The sequence below is a fragment of the Ciconia boyciana genome, chromosome 2, assembly GCF_034638445.1.
Source record: "Ciconia boyciana chromosome 2, ASM3463844v1, whole genome shotgun sequence".
Taxonomy (NCBI): Eukaryota; Metazoa; Chordata; class Aves; order Ciconiiformes; family Ciconiidae; genus Ciconia; species Ciconia boyciana.
This window is the reverse complement of record NC_132935.1, coordinates 150,513,343-150,530,534: the sequence shown is the minus strand read 5'-3', so window position 1 is coordinate 150,530,534 and position 17,192 is coordinate 150,513,343. Positions and strand designations below refer to the sequence as shown.

Below are 17,192 nucleotides of genomic sequence, written 5' to 3'. Positions count from 1 at the left end.
AAGCCACCTGCTGTTATTGGCTTTTCTTCTGGTATGATCACAGAAGCAGGATTTTGCTTACAAAAAAAAAAAAACACATGCAAGAAAGATTATACTAAATAATCACCAGACCCTTATCTTCCATACCTTTGCAACAACCAGAGGCCCTGAACGATGATTAACAACTGAGGTAAAAGAGTGTCAGGAATAATGCATTTACCTCAGCCAAATATTTAAGTTCTTCTTACGAAACTAAAACAAGAAAAATGTTAATTGTCAATTATTACCCCTGGGCAGGCCTTCACAAAGTTCTACACAGCTTAGATTCAGTATTTCTCCCTCCCCCTCGGAATAACCCCCTGGGAAGGGACTAACTACCCCTAATCTCGATGCTCCTATCGTTTTACCAATTCTGTTGTCATCTTACAAATTTCTAGCCTGATAGGTGACTGGATAACCAGGGCAGCGCTTCCCTCCCCGACCCTTTTGGCTTCTCCTGAGGAGAGGCGCTGCCTCAGGGCAGCACTGGTGGGGCTGGGGCTTTTTTTGAGGGGGGCGGGGGAAGGACACAAGCGTCTCCCCTCGTCTCTAGGCGCCCAGAAGGACGGTCCAGTAGCCCTACTGCCGCGCTCCCGCCGCTCTCCGCAGCGGCCGGGCGGGGCAGCCGGCCCCCATGCACCGCCATCTGCCGCCGGCGGCCGCGGGCGGCGGCCATGAGCAGCGCCCGCCCCGCCTCACCCTGCGCATGCGCCCTGCACGGCGCGGCGCTGCCTACAGCTCCCGGCTTGCTTTGCAAAGCGGGGGTGGTTTTTTTCTTTTTTTTTTTTTCTTTTTTTTTTTTTTTTCTTTTCCTCCCCTCGGAGGGGGAAGGATGGGTGGGGAAAGCGAGAGCTCACGAAAGCGAGGCGAGGAGGAATCCCACAATACCAGGCGGGTTGCGAGCCCGGCCGTGCCGCTGTCTCTTTAATGCAAGAGGAAGCGATGCGGAGGGGTGGAAAATGGCAGAGTTGCAGATGTTGCTAGAGGAGGAAATCCCTTCTGGCAAGCGGGCTCTGCTCGAGAGCTACCAAAACCTCACTCGAGTCGCCGACTACTGCGAAAACAACTACATCCAGGTGAGGGGTGGCGGGGCAGTGCACCGGGGCCGGCGGTGGGGCGGGGAGGCTCGGCTGGGCTCGGCTCTCCGGTGAGAGCGGCGGGGCCGGAGCCGCCTGAGGGGCAGCGCGGCGCCCGGCTGCCCCCTCCGCGGCTCCCCGCCCCGCAGCCGTTCTCCCGGGTTTGCCTTTTCTTTCAACTTTTACAGCTGAACGACCGGGCTTCCCTCCCCCCGCTCCGGAGGGGAAGGGAGGGGGTTATTATGTCAGTCCGGCTCCGAGGGTGTGTCTTTTTTTCCTCCCCCCCCCCCCCTTTTTTTTTCTCTCTATTTATTTATTATGAGTCACATCCCAGAGACCTCCCTGGGCTGGGGCGGGGGGTGAGTGGGGCGTGAGGGCCGGTGAGCCTTTCCGTGTGGCCGGCTTGGAGCCGGTATCTCAGGTTTCCCCCTGGCTTCCCGGCGGCGCGGCTCCCTCCGGGGGAAGCCGGCGGGCCCCGGGGCGGCGGTTGGTGACGGTTGCTGAGGCGGGCAGGGCAGCGCCGCGCCGCTCCGCGCGCCCCCCGCGCCTCACGTGGAGCGCGAGGCGCGGCTGCCGGGCGGCCCCTCCGCCGCGCTCCGCCAGAGCCGCGCCGGCAGCGCGGGGCCGCCATCCGCAGCGGCGCGGCGGGCGTTTGGGGAGCGGAAGGGGCCCCGCACGCGAGTGACATCACATAATTCGGTCATCGGGGGGGATCCGCGGTGGGAGCCGTACGCCGGGTCCTCCCCGGCGCGCGGCTCTCGGCGAGGCCGAGGAATCCGCGTTCTTGGCGTGGCGCGCTGAGGGTCCGCATCGCTGCCATGAGCGGTTTGTGGGGGCAGGAAGCTGCCCGTGTGCAGGCACCGATGTGTGAGCGTGAGGTGGTGTTTCAAAATGGCAATCTCTGCTTCTCGCAGGCTTCGCAATTCAGACACCCTACAACAATAATTTCGGACTGGGTCTCCAGTGCTGGAGGAGGCTGCATTGGTTGTAGCGTGTCTCCACTAGTTGGTGTAGATCCCCGCCCCCCCCCCCCCCCCCCCCCGATTGCCAGTGCTTCTTGGCCTTAAGTCTATTTTTGTGAAGCTACTTTAAGCCCAATTTACTATTACTATTTTTTCAGGATTTGCAGCACATAACTCAGTCTGTATATGTAGTCATACTGATGTGGATACAGAACCATCCAGAGATGCTCAAATTCAACTTCTTTGGGTTTTTTTTAGTAAAAAAATTGAAGGGGAAAAGCAAATAAACTCCCCTTTACTTACTAGTTCACTCTACTAGCTTGTAGAGTGAACTTGTTGAATCTAATACTAGACTACCTGTGATGAGTATTTAATACAGGTTATTAAATTCTCTGGCATCCATCGTTGTTGGTAAGCTGTCTTACTGTTTTTAGTAATGGAGCAGCAAATTTGGAAACACAGCTTTAATAATATGAAGTGAAATATTTTTTAAAATGAGCTACTTGGATTAAAACTGCTCTAACAAGCTGTATTTTTAAGATTTCTTTTTTCTTTGGTGGTATGTGAGGTAGTATGAGTTAATGTCTATTTACTCTTCCGAGTTGTTTGCTCCACCCAAAGAAAGCCGCTGATATAAATGCTTCTAGGAGGCGAGGTTCATTTGGTTTTACTCATGGGAAATATGACAAATACATGAGCATGGTAATTGCGGCACAAGTTTTGACCTGTCTCAGGCTCCTGAGTTTTTCCCTATGTCAGAAAGTTACAGAGAATCTTCAGTTACATCATTTTCTTCAGAGTCCTAAAACTTGTCTTTTCTTTCTTCAAGCAAACAAACCAAAAAACCCAACACTTGAGCTAGTTCCCATCCAGTCATTTGGGGTGGGTTTTTTGGTTTTTTTTTCGTAATTTGGTAGCTCATTTTCACCTCAAGTATCAAGGTCAGCTGGATGTGGGATTGGTACGGTCTGTTTTATCTGTGTACAGCTGTGTTTACCCCTTTTGAAAGGAAGCTGGAGTTCTAAAATTCATACTGAGGACTTGCGCAGTAGCTTTGAAAAATGTATACCTCATTTGTATTGTACACACATTGTTCATTTACCCTGTAAAAATGGCAAATACATTGATAAAATTACATATTTTTTTTTAATGTGTGATGGAGGTGGGTTTTTTAATCGGCACTTTATACAAAGCCATCTGCTCTCCAGTTGGACTACTGAACAGATTATACTTCCAGTGCCTGTGGTGGGGCCACTGCAGGATTAGGCAATATGACACAGGGCACTGGGTTATGAGATTTGGGAGTGTGTGTGTATTGTGGGATGGGAAGGGAGGAAAGGAGAGGAAGAGGCTTAACCAACACATAATATGAAGTGTTTGTGTTTAATGTAATGGGGCGTTTTATAAAAAAGGCAGGCCAGAACAGAGAACCTGGCCATGAAGTGAGTGTTAAAACAGTTCAGAGGTCGCTACGCATCATAACTTATCCTGTAGCACGTAACTGATTCAATCTAGCCTCTCTGAGTTTGGATAGCTTTGAATTTGGAGAGTTTTATTGCTTTCTGTGGGAAAGGCTATGTGCTCCTTAGTAGGAAATCTTACTGTGCGCTGTCACCCACTCTGTGTTGTGGCATTGAGGTAGAACAAGTTTGTCTGACTATTCTGAGTGCTGATACTAACAGTTTATAGTAATTGTAATAGCACTCGGATATTTAGTCAGAACTCTTGATGTTCTCAGTCTTATGTTTTATGTTCTTTGCTCACTTAAGCAGGAAAGTAACTTACCACCCCCAATATTGCTGTATTGAAGCTACACCTGTATTTTTGGATCTGAAAACATCCGAATCTTGTTTTGTCTCTTTCACTTAATCTGGGGATAATTCTGGTAAAATTTCAGTTGTGCTGATTTTTTTTAAGAGAATTTGTCTTCAATCTCTTTAGGGATTCCAAAAAAAAAAAAAGAGGAAGGGGAGAAAAAAACTCACCTGTGTGGCTCCCTAATGGTGAATGTAGCTCTATTGACAGTAAGCATCCTTTTACTGAAGCATTTAGGAAAGATGACAGCATTTGTGACTCTCAAGTTGAAAACTGCTGTTCTTAGAAAAGTAGGAAGCAGTTTCTTGCTAAGGCAAATTGTGAATAAATCAGAAAGCCAGGCAGTAACACAGTTTGCCCTCCAGACCATGTGTATTCTGGTTATCTAGAAGGTTTGTCTGATAGGAGGGGAAAAGAATTCAGGAGAAGCAAAGCAAATAAGTTTCTAAGGAAGATCTACAGTGCTAAAAGGAAAGTACAGTATGGTGGCAGTCTTGGGGGGGATGGGAGAGAGAGGGAGACAGAAAAAAGGGAAAGGAAATCAAATGTAGAAGTAGTAATTGAAGGAAGTTGTGATGTTATTGGTGGGGATTTTGGCTTTGATGAAGGAAAAAGGCATTATAAGTACATTACTGTATTTAATCTGTGACAAGATTTAAAATCTGCTGTGTTTCTGGTTAGAAGCTTCAGTGACAAGCAGGTAGAAAATTAGATTCTGATTTTCTTTTAGATCAGAGACTTAAACTCTGAACAGTTTTAAGAGCAGGTTTTGAACCTTGAATCTTTATCTGGAAGCATGTTTTTTGTCTCCTGAAGTAAGTTTTCTTAAATATAGTGAAATTACATTTTTCTTAATATTTTCTAAATGTGTTTTTCTGGCACTCTTCAGAATACTGGTATGACTCTGCTCTGTTATGACAGAGATATTTGCTTGTGAATTGGCATACCTTTATAATAACCTACAGTGAGATTAAGCAAGGGGAGGAGTGGTGAAACTGTCTTATAATGGAAATAAATGAAACTTCTTCATAGATGCCATATAAATGTAAGTTCCAGTACCTAATGCCTTCCCCAAATCCTTTTGCCTGCAAATAAAATCTGGGACTAGCCCCTTTCAGTGTGTATTTAACCGTGAAAGGTTATATGAAAATCTGTAGCATAAAGCTGAAGATACTAGTGAGGAATTTCATCAGTATCCTAAACAGTATGAACTTTATCAGTACTAATTCAGAAATAACATATGGAGTTAAAGCACTTAAAGCCCTAATTATGATTCTTCAGCTGAAAATATTAACTTCCAGAGAGATTTTCCAGTCAGTTTCCGGGCTGAATTGAATTATTTTCAGTTTTTAATGAACTTATTTACAATAACGAGCTTATGAAGTGTTAGAATGACACAGGAAACCAGTGTCTCCAGTGTTACTGCACTGATGACTTCCTTTTGAACAACTTCAGTTGAGTGGTGTAGCACAGAGAGACCTCGCTGTGCTATAAAACACTGCTTACAACTCTCCCCTACCATCTAAATCGGATGTTTCTTACAGTCTTGTTTATGCATAGGCAGATACATAGTTTTCATCAGTCTCCTTGCTTCTAGACCACTTGGGAAGATCTATTTGTAATATTTTTTTTTAAGCTCAAATATGATTTTAATATGACTGTGAGAACCTCTAAATGAATAGCTTGGAATATGTACTACTTGTGTAGATCCTGATCTTGATGGTCTCTAGTGGGTAGATTTAGCAACTTAAGAAAATAAATTAAGTTAAAGACCTTTTAAGGAAGTAAGGGCTGTGTTGCCTAAATGTGTGTGTTTTTGTTGTCATGTTATTTCCTTCTGTAGCTTCCAACTGGTATGTGGAAACTGAACAGTGAGTTAACAAGCTATTCTGGGTAAAACAGACAAAAGCAGGGACAGATTTCAGTTTGACTGCTATTACAAAAAATTTGAAGTCTCTTTCCAGTTGTTAGAAAAATAAGTGTGAGGTTGAGCAGAAGTGTTGCATGCAAGAAGTTTCACAAATCCTTATGTTATCTTCCAGTATTCATACAGGAATCCTTTCTGTTTGATAGGTTGGATGTTCTCCACTTCCTATACAGATCTAATGTATAGTGCATAATGGAAAGGAAATAACTTTTTTCGTGGTGTTTCTTTTTTCCTTAAATGTTGGTAACTGATCTAACACTCGGTTTTGTTGGCTGGTGTATGGAAAGTGGCTTAGCTTGGTTCAGTACAAAGAAGTTCACTTGGACTGTCTAATTCAGGCAATGACCTGCTTTAAAAGGATAAACTTCTTAAATTGTCACTAATACAAATCTTTTACATGCTGTGGGAACTTGCATGCTTTTATGTTCATAGGTTAATTAGTTTGTATTGAGAGTAAATACAGTGGGTTTTTTCCCTTTTTTTTCCTAGTTTCATTGCTAAATTTGGAACGTTTTGCAAAAAAAGCCAATTAAGTTAGTTCCCTTTCTGTAACACCAAAATGTAATTCAAAATTAGAGAGCTTGAGAGCAACAAGATAAAATATGGATGTACCATCCGCTATCCTTTGTAGGTTTAAATCATATTCTTTAAGAACAGGTGTTAGCTTATACTTTTAAACCCTGTTTTTTTTTTTAAGGTAGTTTAGACAAACGTTTGCCATCAGTATGAAAGACACTGGCTGTTCTGTGTGTGTGGTTTTTTTTTTTTACTAATAATATGAGTACAGGTTGGTGACCTAGGCTTGTAGCTCTTCTATGCCTTGTATAGGTCTTCTTTGCCAGTGGTTTGTCTGTGTTTTGGAAAATACAGCTGTATATTTAGCTCGAAAGCAGCAATAAGGCAATAGTGCAACTTCACTGAATCAGCAAGCAATTACTCTGCATATACAGGAAATGGATCCTAGAGTGTTGTATGTCTGTTTTTGTGTCCAAAGGAGGTAGATGATATGAGACCAGCTTTTCCAAATTTGAAATGTTTCCATTAATTTTGGTACATTTGGTTTAGGAAGCCAGCAAGATGTCAGCTGCTCTTCCTGCTCCGTTTTTCATTAGTGTTTCAGCAGATGATTGTGTCAGCACTGTGCTACCTTAATCAGGTGGAGTAAAGGGGATTGGGATAAGCTTTTACAGGTGCTTACTGCTTCTTCCACAGAGGAAGCACTGTCTGCTCCCTTCTGTTTGCACATACATTGGAAGGAAGAAGCTTGCAGGTTGTCTGTTCTCAGTGTATGATAAGCGTGATCCTTGCTCTCTGTGCTGCTCTCACTGTGCCCAGCCCTGTGGAATTGTTAGAAGGAAGAAAGAAGACATGAGTAGGAGGGGCAACTGTCTAATAGTTACCTGCCTCCGGATCTCTGGGAGCTTGTTGCAGTAAGTAGGTCTTACGGTACAGAGAAAATAGATGGGCCTTGAGGAGGGCTCATAAAGTAGATCACATCGTAATGAAGGTAAGAGTATAGGAGCAGGCTGTGTACAAGTAGGAAGCATTGTACCTCTGAGGGCAAAGTTCCTGTTAGTATCTGTGCTACGGATCTAAGTTAAACAACTAAAAACCCCAAACTCTGAGGGGGGGGCGGAAAAAAAATCACCAACAAAAAACCTGGTGCAACTTCCCAATATCTTTGTTTAGTATTTTGAACTGTCTTCGTTTTAAGGAAGCATAAATGGAGGCATAGAATTTATAACTGACTCGTGGAAGGTCATATAGGGACGTGCTGTCAGATTTGGGAACAGAACCTGATTGTTTGGACTTCCAGTGCTCTGCACAAGGGTTCCCCCCTGCACACACCCCCCCCCCCCCCCCTTTCCGAATTGCCTCTGTTATACTACAACACAGCAAAAAGTGGAGAGACAGTGTCTGCAGAGACAGTGCAATGAATCCCTGGGAAAAGATGCACCTGAAGCCATCATTGAACTCATTAGCAGCAATTACTTCTTAAGAATTTTGCATATGTCCTCTCATAAGAACCTTGAGATTCTAATTTTCGGCTTTGCAAACTTCTGGAGTTACATAATGCTCACAGTACTGCCTGTCTGCATGTTGGTGGGTCTCTGTCTTGGCAGAGGCACTAGAAGATACCGCTCTCTTTCTTGTTAGTGAAAGCAGTCTGTGTTTGACAGTTCTGGTGACTGAAATCGTATTTATCCGCAGAACAACAGGGTGGCAGCTGTGTGGACAAAGTGTCAGTTCTGGTGTAGCAAGATATCTTTGAAGGATAAGAGGGTATCTTGCTCTCTTTGTGCTTGTGTTCAGTCCTTAACTAGTAACTCGGAGTTGAAAAGAGCATGGTGTGGTTTTTATTTAGTAGGAAATGACTTGTGAGCCCCCAGTTACTCAGTGTTTTTGCTCTCTTTAGTAATTGTGTTACCCAGAATGGTGTTCCTCTGATGCTATTCCTTCCACCACCACCCCTCACACTCTGCCCCCACCCCCCACCTCCCCAAATCTGAGCACTGTTGACAGAGGCGGGTGGGCTTGGTCACAGTGATCCTCCATTCCCTCCACCCCTAAGTGAAGGGAAGTAACTGCTGAATTTGTAATAGTAGATACTGTGCCTCAGTGTGGTTCCTCCCTTTTCCTGACCTTGCTGGTGAAGCAGCTGCTGCAGACAGGGACTTGATGTCTCCTGTGGGTTGTAGAAATAACCCTTTGCAGCTCAAAACTTGCACAGAGCCCTTGGAAGCCAAAACCAGTGTGCTGTGGAGAATAGGTCATGATGTGCTCCTGAACAGAGCTCTGTGAGCAAGATGGTATCTGCAGGTGCCTTTCCTCCTTCACCTCCAGCCTGTCAGCATGCCCTTCTGACTGTGCTGGAGGGGCTCAGTCAAGTGTTTCGTTGGCTTAGGGCCAGGTAGTGAAATAAAAGATACAGCACTTCTAACAGGTGGATTCTTTGAGGAATCTGTTTATTGTACAGCAAATCAAAGCAGAACTCTAAACTGCCCCTCTTGGTATTAGAGGGAATGCCTTTTTTTTTTTCCTTGGACTAATTAATAAGAGTGTAGATGCCACTGTTGCTTGAAACTATGCAAATAGTGTTACTCATTAGTTATGCAAGCTCTTAATCCTGTTAACAGGAGTCATGTACACTTTGCAGAGCATAGATTTGTTACTATGAGGCTGATATTTTAGAAGAAAAGGTGGGGGGGACCCTGCAGGAGAATTTTAGCTTGGAGCAAAACATGAGTGCAGCACTTTCAAATACAACTTGTAAAATTAAACCAGCTGTATTAACATGAGATGAAGTTGGTAGCCAACCTGCTGGCTAAGCTGATAGTTTTAATCTGAAAAAGATTGAATGCTTACAAAGTGAGTTTATTTTTAATAATATTCTTCTCTAAGATTCCAGATCAAATATGTTTAGTTAGTAAGTGCTGGGTTTGGCAAACTGAAAACGGCTCTGAAATTCAAAACTTCTCATGGTTTCGGCCTCTCCTATGATAAAGTCTCTTCGTAACAGACGCAGATGATGTATGCTGTACTGTATCTTCTGCCCTGGTGGAATATTCTGAAAGAAGAGTAAAGGTTGTCTCTTCTGCAATGAGATACAGCTTTCTTATGTTCCTTATGTTAAGATAGCAGAGATATTTGTGATAGTGTCTTCCCTCCCTCTCCAAAGAGCTCAAAATAATAAACTCTGTGTACTCTTTCTACAGCAGAAGTTAAAGAGCAAGCATGCTGCTCTATGTGCAATGAGGCTCTGATACTGTAGAGATGAGCAGTTAAAAAACTCATGGGGAAGAGACTCTGCATAGCTTTGCTAGTTTTATTGTAACCTCAAAGACAAATAGGAGTAAAACATAGTGGTACTGTTCCTACTTTTGTTAAGAAAGCAGGGAGGCCTCTTGGAACTCGGGCAGAGGAGGCTTACTAAAACAAATGCTGGTTTGACATCCTTAGAGTTGAACGTAATGTTCTTACTGGGTGGTCTTAAGGTTATAAATAGTTAAAAAAAAAAAATCGCTTGTTTACTACTTCAAGCATAACAGTTCTTTGATATCCTTGGAAAAAAATGGAAGTGTAGACTCTTTTGGCTACTTTCACACCAATGTTTCACAAGATAATGTTTTTTGTAAGCTATGCTTTGTCAGGCAAGCGTGGGGCTTTTTGTTGGCTTTTTTTTTCCCAGCTAATCTTTCACCAGATACATATTTTCACTTTCATCCTCTGATCTCCTTGTTGTACTTTGGGGTCAGCAAATCTGCCAGCCAGTATTTGTCCTGCAGCAATCATTGTCAGTTGAGCATCTTATTTGACTTTATTGTAGCAGGCGTGCTACAAATTAATACTTGAACTGCAGTCCCCATGCAATAATTCTGTGTTTTCTGGAGCCTAAGATAAGAAAATGTCTGCGTAAAACAAATAGACAAGAGAAGAACCAGGTGTCCAGGCAGTTGCATCAGACTAATGCAGTAACATCTAAGCTGCAGAATGCCATGCCATGGCTTGTCTTTTCACATTCGTACACCTAATAATGTTAGTCACTATTATGTCACTAAATGTTACTAGTGACAAAATTTCTCTCTTTCCAAGTGCTTCTCCTAGCCTGTGATCTTAATGTGAATTTGCTGATTTCTCTCTCATTGTTGAAGTCTCCTGTCTGCTTGCTGCAGGCCGTTTCGTAGACATGTTGTCTCACTTACTCTTCTTCTACTGCCAAATACTGTGGACTTTCTCTTTTGCTGTCATTGACGCAAGAGTGCTCTCATCACAGTGTCTGCCTCTGAAGCACTCACATGCTTGCTCTCTACCTCATTGACTTTCAGTCTCATTTCAGATCTCATCTGAAAACCTCTTCTCCCTTGCCTATTTCTTTTAATTAATCTCTTTCTATTATTTAACTGCATATTTTACTGCCTTGCAGCTTAAATTATGCTGCTGTTTTTCATGATGCCTTTCAGACAAACAGCTTCTACTAGCATGGGTTTGAATAATTTGAAACCTGCAGCTACTGAAGGCATTTATATACACTTCTTTTTTAGATTATCTTTATTGGCACAGAGTTGAGGCTCAGGCCTTGGCTGTGAAGTGGTCTGTAACCACTTAAGGAAGCTGTGATGAGCAGGATACAGAGGAAACAGAAGACAGCTGGGGAGATGCAGTATGCAATGGGACTGACATGATTCTGTCTACTAGTAAAATTCTTAGGAGGCCTCTCAGATACATGCAGCCAGGCCTTTCCTTTATAAGAAATCTGTCTTGTTCAGGAAGGTGGTCCTTTTGTTACTCTGAGACCAAGGCGTGGAAAGGGCTTAATAAAACTTCTCTGCTTGGAGGGCTTTGGATTTCTTAACAGTGAGGGAAAGGTGGATGTGTCAGGGGGAATGGTGTTCTGTTAACATACATTAGTAGGTATGTATTCACAAAGCAGAGCTGGACCTGATCCTGAAGGGTTTTTATAAAATATGATTATAGCCTCCAGGGTTCCCACTGTGAGGCCTTGTGGCAGGTGGCTTGGATGATGCTTCAGTCAAGGTCCAGAGAGTATCAGACTAACAAATAGAGATATGATGGATCAATGCACTTATGTTGGCAAGATCCTTGGAGACCTGGCTGGGGATTGTTCGGCTTTTGATTTGCTGGCTGACTTGCAGGATTTCTAAATCTCTGGGAGGAGCTATTGCTTCTGTGATGCAAACTCCTTGCTTTAGCTGACTTAGATAAAATGTGCGTCTGGTTTGAAAGTGCCTGGCTCTACAAGGGCTCTCTTCAAATACCGTGGGTGTGTTTCCTGCTGCAGCATACCATATGTTCTCCCAGCACTGAAATAATCTGGTTGCTGCAGTAGTCCTGAGACTTGTCTGGGAGCATTGCAAGTACATGTTTGTCTTAAATGGCAACAGACTTTGTATCTAATTTCGAAGGTGCCTTTAGCTTTGAATGTTAGAGAAAATTGTCGTCGCCATAGATGTAATTGAAGCTTGGCCTCATACAATGCTGCTTGCTTTGTAAGAAGCCTTGTATGATTTGAGAAGTGGCTGTGTCATTTCTAGATGTGTATTTCATTCCTCTTTAGCAGTCTGTCCTTTAAAACAATGGAGAAGGATAACAGTCAACGGAGAGCTTTCTAGCACATGTTCCCTCTTTGGAAACCTGCTATTCATGAACAAGAACTGTAAAATCAGCTCCTGTCAGCACTCTGCAGTGAATGTTGACTGCTCAGAGACCAAAGGAGGTATTTGTTGTAATTATGAGAGAGGCTCGTTTACTGGGGATAGGAGCCAAGTACGCAGGGATACTGCACCTGTGGGCTGCTGCCCCTCTGCTGAGGGGGGAAAAGTTGCTGGTTTTGGTCCTGAATGTGGGATGCATGGGGGATTTGAGCATGTTCCTCGGGCATGGAAAGGGCTTAAGAGTTGATAAAAAATAATCTATGTTGAATAACTTTCTTCCTTGCTGACAGAAAATGGGAATGGTTTGAAGGATGATTGAAAAGCAAGTTGAGGGTCTTGAGCAACTCTTAAGTTTCTGGTAGGAGTAAAAGCACAGGAGGAATGGGGGAGAGTGTGTAACCCTCCTCATTGTGTGCCTCTCTTCAGCCACTCTCTCTTGCTAACTGTGACGTGGTAGAAGGACAACATTAAAAGTACATACTGTTACTATTTGCTTTCTACCTGCAGCAGACAGCCAGAGAGGTAGCTTTACTTTTTTCCCAGATTGCTGTAAGGCGTTACTGCAGCAGCACTGGGAGCGGGGGAGTATGAACTGAAGCAGGTACTTACTGTGTGTATAACATCCCACGAGGCCTGGGGGAATGAATGTGGGGAATACTGTGAGTCATGCTTGTCAGTCTCATAAAGCAGGAGGCTTTTTAAAATTGGCCTTGGAGGGGAAGAGGTGTTTAATGGAGCAGTTGTGAAGGAGTTATGCAAATAGAGAACATAAATAATGAGCAAAAGATACTCATTTAAGCTTCTTGCCTCCTCAGAAAATGACTAAATGCAAACTAACCACTGCAAAAGTTAAGAAAAATGCATCATCATTAAGTATAGTGGGTGCAAAAATGTGGCCATTCATGATGATAAGAAAATTCTCTTTTTGTGTCTAGGAAAATGAATTTCTGTTGTTGTTGAACAGAAAAGTCTTTTGGGGGTTTTTTTCTGTCCAATGTCTTTTAAAAAAACGACAAGGTAGAAAGCTGAAAAGTGGTTCCTCTTGTAAGAGCTGGTTAGGAGAGGAGGTGGTAAAAAGACCAGTCTCCAGTTTTGCTTTGGACATATCTTCAGTGTTCAGGCTGTTTTTTTATAAAAAGTATTTCCTTTTCCATCTCCCTATTCAGGCAGGATTTTATTTACATGTAAATACTGTATATTCTTTGGTAGAATTGAGAGCATGTTTTTAGGGTATAACTTCTTTTTGCTACTGACACAGCTACTTCTTGCTGTTTTAAAGAGTTTCAAACAGAGCTTATGAAATGTAATTGTTCCAGTCCTTGCTTGCATCTGCTCACATCACAGTAGGAATCTTATCTCTGGTAGCAAAGCCTTGCCAGCAGACTTAATTGGCATATAATTTGCTTGGTCTACTACTTCTGCCTCTCTTGGAGGGTAGAAAAGCCATCCCAAGGTTTGAAGCAGTTGGATATGCCAGATACTGTCCCACATGCTGCTGCATGGTTGCGCTTGTCCTCCCTTGGCCTCCTCTGTGTTTTAACTAGATGGGGGCAGGTGCTCAGCCTCCTCTGGGGCGTGCAGATGTGTAGATAGATGGCAGTGTGTGGGTATGGGTGGATACGCAACTGCGGCTGATGTGTTCCTGTTGTGAAAGGACTGTTTCTCTGAACACAGCTCCTCTGTGGCTGTAATAAGGCCACTCATCTGTCAAGCTGATTACAGACAAGGTAGTAGCAAGGTGTCCTGGTGGCCCTACCACAACTGCTGAAATAGAATAGTTCAGGGGTTGTGTTACTGCTGGAGGCGGGGGACAGGGAGTGATGTGGATGTGACTATTCTCATGTATCCGGTTTTGTGAAAGTGCAAGCGCTGCTGTCATCTGTATGACTCTGCACCTCCTGCATCTGTCTAAAGCTGCCCTCCTCTACATTGTACGTGAAGTCTTTAAAATAATGTGAAGGAGCAGTGTCAAAACACCAGTGGAACTTCAACATGGATTAGAAAACTTTGCTGTAATTGTGTCTGCCAGAGGCTTTGCAGCTGTATTTCTAGGAAAAGTTACTCACTTGAACTACTGCTGTGCTAACTAACACTGCAGCAACTGTGTCTCCAAGGACTTTGTTTAAAAAAAACAAAACAATCCCCTCACTCCTGAATTTGACACTCAGTTTCCTATTGAAGAACTTGCTTTCTCTCTTCTGTTGGTTTCTGTAAGTTAAGTTTTATCTGTTGCTGGATGTGGAGATTACCATATTTATTTACTTTGTTACCTACTGTCATGTTCATGGGTTTTTTTGGTAAAGAAACAATGGTATACTATTGACTTGCCATTCCTCTCTCCCTCTCCTTCTCTTCTCCATTCTCCTGAGCCATCTGTTTTGTTCTGTTGTGTGTGTTTGGTTTTTTGAGGAGCTAAATTCCGACTTGCTGCAATTGAAATGGAGTATTCAAATGAGCTTATGTATGTAAGGTTTTAGAATGTTGTTGCTAACCATAGGCTCAAATTTTAACATAATAAAAAGTAATTCTTCAAAAAGAAACTGGATGTAGTGTGCTTACAACCACTATTAGATAAAAATTGTACAGTCAAGTCCAGGAGTATGTAAAAGTCAAAGCAATATTAGCAGCTGTTTATATGATCAGATAGAAACAGAAACTGGGTTGATTTTCTCCACTTACATGCAAGTTCTTGTAAAAACAATCAGTCCTTGTATTGCAGTCCATTACTTTATGACCATGAGACCACTGTATAGCCTGTGTGCTATGTGAGAGGATGCCCTGTACTGGGAAGCAAGCTATTGCAAAACTAGGGATCCTCTGGTTTCTGGTCTAAGCACGTTGCGCCAGTGTTGTGAGATACGTGCAAGCCCTTGGATGATTTCCTGCTGGAGTGAGTATATTGATCTTCAAGACACTAGTCAGCAGTGTAGTGCTACAAAGTATGAGAAGAGAATTTGACCCTGTAGTGGCCATTGTTTTCTTCTTTGTTTTAAAAATACTGTGATGTTTGGGAACTGCCTGAACTGTAAAATCGGGGCAGTGGCTGTGTGTTGAAAGTGACTTTCTTAAACATGAGCACTCTTCCTGAATTAGGAACACTTGCAGTCCAGACATTTGCTGGATGTCAGAAGGCCTGTGTGACTCTTGGCTCTACATTTTAGTGCCTTGAGATTCTTCCTGGAGCTGGACAGGCCTACTAATGACTTTCCACACTCTCGTTCCCCACTTCCCTCCCTGCTGTGCTGTCCTGCGACATCTCTGACATCTCCATGTGGAGAAACCTGTTGCAGTGCAGAGCGTAGCTTTGAGCCTGCTTGCTTTTGGACCAACCCTTTTGCAGATGCTGACGTTCCGTATGAAGCCGTCATGCAAACAGCAGTTGAGGTTACCCTGTTGCATGGGTTCAGAGCACTGTTGACATATAATCTGTGATACCAGGACATGCTGAGGTGACACTGTAATTTGACCCTTTATGCTAAATCTTGTCTTAACCTTGCTTGCTCAATGCTGTCTGGTATGATTCCAGGCCTGCCTAGAGGGTAGGGAGGACTGAAGAGCTTTGCCCCAAAACAGGTACTCCGAGCTGTCTCAATTCAAAGGCTTGCATGGCGTGAAAATCTACCCAGTTCTGATTTTTCACTCCAGTTAGGTTCTGTGTTGCTGCTACTATATTACAAAGAGGATATTAAGGTAACTAATAAATGCTAAAGTGTCTCCTTCCTATTCCCACAAAAAAAAGTGAAAAATAAGTCTCTTGCTTATCAGTGAGCATGTCTTTGCTAGATGAGCTAAAATTTGTGGGTGGGTGCTGGCACTTAAGAAAGTAAACAGAAAGCCATTTTAATTTCAAGCCCCATTACAAACAGAAAACAAAAGATCAATATTTGAGAGACAGTATATAAGGAAACAAATGGAACATAAGTTCTCTAATTCCCTATTATCTGCTGTCTAGCATGCTGAAATAATCATACTCTCCAAAGCCTTGGGTAGCTTTCTTAGTGTTGAAGAAGGAAGACTCCTGTGGAAGTGCCAAGGGTTTATTTTCCTGGCTGACAGTCCGAGGATGGCATTAGTCTGTATTTGGGGCTCTGACTGATGTCTCTGATGTCAGAGCCTGCTTTGTGTCTGCTCTGAAGAAATTTGTGTTTGATGTCATAAGACAAATCATAGGCACTGCCAGGAAGTTAAAAGCATAATTTTGAAGCAACTGTACATGCTAATACTGTGTAGTGCTTTACAGGAATGGAAGATGTTTCTGTCCTGGAGCTTGTGTTGTCATTTTCTGTGTTTAACATGATTTAAAGACTCAGACCAAATTTCTTAAGCTTGCCGCATAGCAATCTTGAAGTCTTGCTAATTCAGTGTACAAGTCACACAATTCAGTTGTGTGAAAATGACACATGAGCATGTCTACTTCTTTCATTTTTGGTTGTATACACAAACTATAACAACTGACATTAGCAATGTGTTGTGCCAACATATATGTTTGCTATGACATCTCCTCTATTGGATTTGGCAGGAGAGTTGAAAATTGTGCTTTCAACAATATTTATATACATATTTTTTGTCTTTTAATAAGGGGAGTGGTTTAATGTAGAGCCAATATGAACACTGCTGCATTGGGCAGAAAATGCAGCTAACAGAGCAGCTGGCACATATCTTCCCAGGCTCCATCTGTCAGAGTTGGCATTGCTTTGTAAATCGCTCTCCCATTGGATAGATTCGTTTCTTGCTATGATGTTTGCAGTCTGGATTAAAATGGAATTCCTAAATTTGGGGTTTTAAGTTATTTACTCTTTAGGAAAAAAAGTTGTTTTGTAGGGTACTTCTGCCCTCCTTTACAGACTCATTAAAGTGTGCATCAGAGTGGTGTGAATGCTCTTAGTTTAAGTAAAAAACACATATGGGGGTAAGGTATTGGAAGCTTAATCTCAAAGACATGGTTCTCTGCCATGTACTCACAGGTCAGAATGGGCTGGGATCTGATGATAACCTGTATCCATGTATCTGAGAAAGTTAAATGCTTGTCTTTTTTTTTTTTTTTAGAAACATCAATATACATATTCATCTTGCATTTTTTGTTATCAAGACTCATACACTTTTACCGCTGTGGGGGGGGTGTGTGTGTATATGTAATATAGGCATGTCCCTTAAACTCTCCTTTGGAATGAACTTCTCTTAATGAAGAAAACTTTCTCCCTCTACCTTCCCCAAAAGAGAT

General features: G+C 42.9%; 1 protein-coding gene across 10 annotated transcripts in view; it reads left to right on the top strand.

The window, feature by feature from the left end:
- Positions 1-823: 823 nt before the first annotated feature.
- Positions 824-17,192, top strand: part of ABI1 (abl interactor 1) — an 82,450-nt gene continuing 66,081 nt past the window's right edge. For 7 of the 10 annotated variants that reach the window (XM_072854497.1, XM_072854493.1, XM_072854490.1 and 4 more), the window contains exon 1: positions 839-1,094. In XM_072854497.1, the coding sequence (XP_072710598.1) occupies positions 978-1,094 (117 nt within the window). In that variant the 5' untranslated portion in view covers positions 839-977. Of the gene's footprint in view, positions 1,095-17,192 lie in introns of all 10 variants that reach the window. The other 3 variants (XM_072854501.1, XM_072854496.1, XM_072854500.1) reach the window with 2 other exon arrangements.